Genomic DNA, 6,107 nt, shown 5'->3' on the forward strand with positions numbered 1-6,107 from the left:
CACCTCGGCGTCCCAAAGTGCTGGGATGACAGGTGTGAGCCACCGCGACCAGCCCCTCTTTTTCTTTTTCTAAATTAAAAAAATGTCAGGGGGGCCAGGCAAGGTGGCTCACACCTGTCATCCCAGCACTTTGGGAGGCCAAGGTGGGTGGATCACCTGAGGTCGGGTGTTAAAGACCAGCCTGGCCAACATGCTGAAACCCAGCCTCTACTTAAAATACAAAAATTATCCGTGCATGGTGGCGCACGCCTATAATCCCAGGTACTCGGGAGGCCAAGGGAGAGAATCACTTGAACCTGGGAGGCAGACGTAGTGAGCCGAGATTATGCCATCGTACTCCAGTCTGGGTGAGAGAATGAGACTTAAAAAAAAAAAAATGTTTTTTGCCTCCAGGGTTCATGCCATTCTCCTGCCTCAGCCTGCCGAGTAGCTGGGACTACAGGCGCCTGCCACCACGCCCGGCTAATTTTTGCATAAGTTAGTGCATTCTTGAATGTTTTTGAAGTTCATCCATGCTGTAGCATTCTGTCAGTTTTTGCTTTATGTATTTTGTGATTCTGTTGTTTAGTATATTTACCTTTGTAATTGTTTTTTTTTTTTTTTTTTTTGAGACGGAGTCTTGCTCTGTCGCCCAGGCTGGAGTGCAGTGGCCGGATCTCAGCTCATTGCAAGCTCCGCCTCCTGGGTTCACGCCATTCTCCTGCCTCAGCCTCCCGAGTAGCTGGGACTACAGGCGCCCGCCACCTCGCCCGGCTAGTTTTTTTGTATTTTTTAGTAGAGACGGGGTTTCACCGTGTTAGCCAGGATGGTCTCGATCTCCTGACCTCGGGATCCGCCCATCTCGGCCTCCCAAAGTGCTGGGATTACAGGCTTGAGCCACCGCGCCCGGCCTGTAATTGTTATATCTTTTTGATAGATTGACCATTTCATCATCATAGAATGATATATATGAGTTTTGTCTCAATTTTATCTTGATGTCTATTTTGTCTGATATTAATATCGCTATTCTGGTTCTCTTTTTGTTACTGTTTGCTTATAATATTTTTTTCCCCATTCTTGGACTTTCAACTTGTTTATGTCTCTGACTCTAAAGTAAGTGTCTTATACCTAGCATAAAATCGGGCCATGTTTTTTAGTGTATTGTCCAATCTCTGATTTTGTTTTGAGACAGAGGCTCACTCTGTTGCCCAGGCTGGAGTGCAGTGATCTCAGCTCACTGCAGCCTGGGACTCCCAGGCTCAAGCCATCTTCCCACCTCAGCCTTCCGAGTAGCTGGGACTACAGGCATGTGCCACCACGTCCAGCTACTGTTTTTTTTTTTTTGGTAGAAACAGGGTTTTGCCATGTTGCCAAGGCTGGTCTTGAACTCCTGAGCTCAAGCAGCCACCCATTTTGGCCTCTTAAAGTGCCGGGATAACAGACGTGTGCCACCGCACCCAGCCAGATCTCTGACCTTTTACTTTTTGTGTATGTGTGTTTTTTTTTTATTATATATTAATCTTTTTATTGAATTAAGGCATTTAATTAAACTTTGACTTTTAATTGGAGAGTTTATTTATATTCAATGTAATTCCTGATAAGGAAGGACCTCTCATTTTGTTTAGGTTTGCTTAGGTTATTCCTTCTTTTTTCAATTCCTCATTACTGTCTTTCTTTTGTTTTGCTTTTAATTTTTTTTTTCTTTTACAGAGGGGGTCTTGCTATCTTGCCCAGGACTCAAATTCCTGGACTCAAACCATCCTCCCGCCTCTGCCTTCCAAGTAGCTGGGACTACAGGCATACACCACCACATCTGGCTGGTTTTTATTTTTTTTTTATAGAAATAGGGTCTCACCATGTTGCCCAGGCTGGTCTCGAATGCCTGGGCTCGAGCAATCTTCCCGCCTCAGCCTCCCAAAGTGCTGGGATTACAGGTGTGAGCCACCGAGCCTGTTCAGGCTAAATAATCTTTTTTTTTTTTTTTTTGTAATTCTCTTTTTTTGAGACAGAGTCTGGCTCTGTTGCCCAGGCTAGAGTGCAGTGGTGCAATCTTGGCTCACTGCAGCCTCCACCTCCTGGGTTCAAGCACTTCTCCTGTCTCAGCCTCCCAAGTAACTGGGATTACAGGTATATACCACCACGTCCAGCTAATTTTTTGTATTTTGAGTAGAGACAGGGTTTCACCATGTTGGCCAGGCTGGTCTCAAACTCCTGACCTCAGGTGATCCACTTGCCTCGGCCTCCCAAAGTGCTGGGATTACAGGTGTGAGCCACCACGCCCGGCCGAATAATCTTAATTGACCTGTTTTCTTTCTTTGTTGTTTTCTTTTTTTCTTTTTTGTGTTAATTGACCTATTTTCTTTGTTTTCTTGAGTTGGAGTCTTGCTCTGTCACCCAGGCTGGAGTGCAGTGGTGTGATGTTGGTTCACTGTAACCACCGCCTCCCGGGTTCAAGCAATTCTCCTGCCTCAGCCTCCCGAGTAGCTGGGATGACAGGTGTGTGCCACTGCGCCTGGCTAATTTTTGTATTTTTAGTAGAGATGGGGTTTTGCTCTCTTGGCCAGGCTGGTCTCGAACTCTTGACCTCGTGATCCGCCTGCCTCAGCCTCCCAAAGTGCTAGGATGACAGGTGTGAGCCACCGCGCCCGGCCAATTGACCTATTTTAAAGTTCACTGTCTCTTCTGCTTCCTCAGACCTGCTGCTGAGCCTCTCTCAAGTGATCTTCCATTTCAGATAAATCTTTATTTCGTTCCTTTTATAACTTCTGTTTGATATTCTCTGTTGGATGAGACAATGTTCCCATATTCCTTTGGCTCTCTGAGCATTTTATTCATTTATTTATTTATTTTTACTTTTTTTCTTTGAACCTATTTTAAATGGCTAACTAAAAGTGTTTGTCTAGAACCCAGGCTCAGTGGCACATACCTGTTGTCACAGCTATTTGGGAGGCTGAGGCAGGAGGATCGCTGGAGCCCAGAAGTTCAAGTCAGGCTCTTTCTTAAGAAAGAAAGTTCGCCGGGCACGGTGGCTGAAGCCTGTAATCCCAGCACTTTGGGAGGCCGAGATGGGCGGATCCCGAGGTCAGGAGATCGAGACCATCCTGGCTAACACGGTGAAACCCCGTCTCTACTAAAAAAAAAAATACAAAAAACTAGCCGGGCGAGGTGGCGGGCGCCTGTAGTCCCAGCTACTCCGGAGGCTGAGGCAGGAGAATGGCGGGAACCCGGGAGGCGGAGCTTGCAGTGAGCTGAGATCCGGCCACTGCACTCCAGCCTGGGTGACAGAGTGAGACTCCGTCTCACAAAAAAAAAAAAAGAAAGAAAGTTCATAGTAAGTCCAACATCTGGGTGTCCTAAGGGACAACGTCTATTAATAGATTTTTTTTTTCCTGTGTATTGTTGGCCACACCTATGTTTTTCTACATGCCTTGTAGTTTTTTTGTTTGTTTGTTTTGTTTTGTTTTTTGAGATGGAGTCTTGCTCTGTCGCCCAGGCTGGAGTGCTGTGGCATGATCTCGGCTCACTGCAACCTCCGCCTGCCCGGGTTTAAGCAAATCTCCTGCCTCAGCCTCCTGAGTAGCTGGGATGACAGGCACCTGCCACCTCACCTGGTTTCTCCATGTTGGCCAGGATGGTCTCGATCTCTTGACCTCGTGATCTGCCCGCCTCGGCCTCCCAAAGTCCTGGGATTACAGGCATGAGCCACTGTGCCCAACCTGTTTCGTTTTGTTTTAAACTGGGTGCTTAGAATATTATAATGTAGCAACTCTGGAAATACGATCCTACCCCCTCCCCTGGGTTTGTTCTTGCTGTTTGTTGCAGGAGTTATTTGTTTAATTTAAAGTCTGTATTTTGTCCCGTGGGGCTGTTTCCTCCTGTTCTTTTAGCCTAGTGGTCAGTGATAGGATAGAGATTTCCTTCAACGTCTGGAACCAAAGAAACCCACAAAAACCTCCACAAGTCTGTGTGCATGTGAGGTCAGGCCTTCCGTGGTTCAGCATGTTTTCAACTCTTAGCTTTCGCTTCCTGTGTGTGCAGAGCCTGAAGGCGGCCAGACGTGAGAGCTTCGCTGAGGGCCCTCGGGCCCTCGCAGGCCTCTCCTGAGCTCCTGCACAGCTCTGGTCTAGGTTCCAAGCCTTCCTCGCCCGTAGCATTTCATTCCCTGGCCTTTCCCCCTGCTCTGTTTGGTTGCTCTGTTGTTTGCCTCATCTCCTGTCACTGGCCCCAGGCAGCAGAGAATAATAAATGTGTTGTGAGTGTTTCCTCCAGGTGTCCCCCAGGTAGCATCTCAGCACCGCAGAATGTCCAGTCAGGTGAGATCAAGGCCAGCCCTTGAGCCATACTCCTGTCCATAGTTGCAAATAAAGTCTGTTCTTGGAATCTGCTGGGCGTGTGGTCTGTTAGTCTGTTTTCCTCAGGCCACCACCAGTCTAGGCGGTGGGAGAGGGACCAGGATGAGTTAAAACGCCACAAAGCTGTTTGTTCTGAGATTCATCTGGTTTGTCTCGATCAAGTCTTCTGGTTGCTGCAAGCTTTTGATTAGTTCCAAGAAAGCTGGTTGTGACTTTTTGGCCATGTTTAAAAATTGCTTTTGAAGTTTCTTGCTCTATTTTCTGTCTTTCATTGATATCCTTCACTGAATCTTGAATTCATATAAAAAGAAGTCGGCCAGGCGCGGTGGCTCAAGCCTGTAATCCCAGCACTTTGGGAGGCCGAGACGGGCGGATCACAAGGTCAGGAGATCGAGACCATCCTGGCTAACACGGTGAAACTCCGTCTCTACTAAAAATACAAAAACTAGCTGGGCGAGGTGGCGGGCGCCTGTAGTCTCAGCTACTCGGGAGGCTGAGGCAGGAGAATGGCGTAAACCCGGGAGGCGGAGCTTGCAGTGAGCTGAGATCCGGCCACTGCACTCCAGCCCGGGCGACAGAGCAAGACTCCGCCTCAAAAAAAAAAAAAAAAAAACAAACAAAAAAAAACGTATAAAAAGAAGTCTTCCCTCAGTTCCGCAGATGGGAGAAAATCCTGAAAGGAAACAGTGAAAACGAAACTGTGGTGTTGCCTGCTTGCCAGACGCGATCGTCTGCCCTGGGCTTTGGGTTCAGGCCGCAGGGTCTTCTCGGATGAGGCATCTCGTGCCACAGCCCCAGCCAGAGACTCTTATTTCATTATCAGATAACTGGAACAGAAAAGGGGAACCGTTTCTGCTACTGGGATTTGACTACATCTAACAGCAGCAGCCTCCGTGTCGAACCCTCCTTTCTGTGGGAGGGGCCGGGACAAGGGGGCCGTTGGAAGACGCTGAGAGCCACCTGCTCCTTCTCTTTCCTCAGGTTGTCTTTCTACTCCGGACACTCGTCCTTTGGGATGTACTGCATGCTGTTCTTGGCGGTGAGTCTGTTTCTCCGGGGCTTGCTTGTCGGGGGAGCCGTGGCGAAGTCACTCCCTTCCCTGGACCTCAGTTTTTCCAGCTGTAAAATGGGTGGGTAGTGGTGGTGATGGGGGGCTAACTGATTTGTGTATAAAAACAGGAGGCCCCGGGCTGGCCGGTGTTTGCCTCAGGTCTCAGTGTTGCCATCTGTGCAGTGGGAGGGGAGCGCCCGCCGGGCGCACAGGCTGACGCGTCCTCCCCCCACCCCAGCTCTATGTGCAGGCGCGGCTCTGTGGGAAGTGGGCACGGCTGCTGCGGCCCACCGTCCAGTTCTTCCTGGTGGCCTTTGCCCTCTACGTGGGCTACACCCGCGTGTCTGATTACAAGCACCACTGGAGCGATGTGCTTGTTGGACTCCTGCAGGGGGCACTGGTGGCTGGCCTCACGGTGAGCTTCTCACCCTAACTCCAGCCATCCCCTGTGTTGTCCAGAGACCACTCGCCACCCACCCCTCGTCCTGCCCTGGGCACCCTTGCCCACTGAGTCCTTCCCTGGGCCTCCTCCCTGTCAGTCCTCCCTGGGACCCCTCCTTCTGCCCCCATTTCACCCCAGGGACCCCTTTCCCCCAACCCCAGTCCTTCCCTGGACCCCCCTGCACCCCCCATTGCTCCCCGGGACCCCTTCCCGGGCACCCCAGTCCTTCCCTGGACCCCCCGGCACCCCCCATTCCTCCCTGGGACCCCTTCCCGGGCACCCC

General features: G+C 50.1%; 1 protein-coding gene across 1 annotated transcript; it reads left to right on the top strand.

Moving 5' to 3' along the window:
* Nucleotides 1–5,107: 5,107 nt before the first annotated feature.
* On the top strand, nucleotides 5,108–6,008 carry LOC111533512 (phospholipid phosphatase 2-like; the record flags this gene model as incomplete). Its single annotated transcript, XM_023200268.3, has 2 exons — nucleotides 5,108–5,370; nucleotides 5,621–6,008. Coding segments are annotated over 2 exons (458 nt in total), but the record flags the coding sequence as incomplete, so codon positions are not given.
* Between the last annotated feature and the right edge of the window lie 99 nt (nucleotides 6,009–6,107).

This window comes from Piliocolobus tephrosceles, unplaced genomic scaffold, assembly GCF_002776525.5.
Source record: "Piliocolobus tephrosceles isolate RC106 unplaced genomic scaffold, ASM277652v3 unscaffolded_17712, whole genome shotgun sequence".
NCBI classification, from domain to species: domain Eukaryota; kingdom Metazoa; phylum Chordata; class Mammalia; order Primates; family Cercopithecidae; genus Piliocolobus; species Piliocolobus tephrosceles.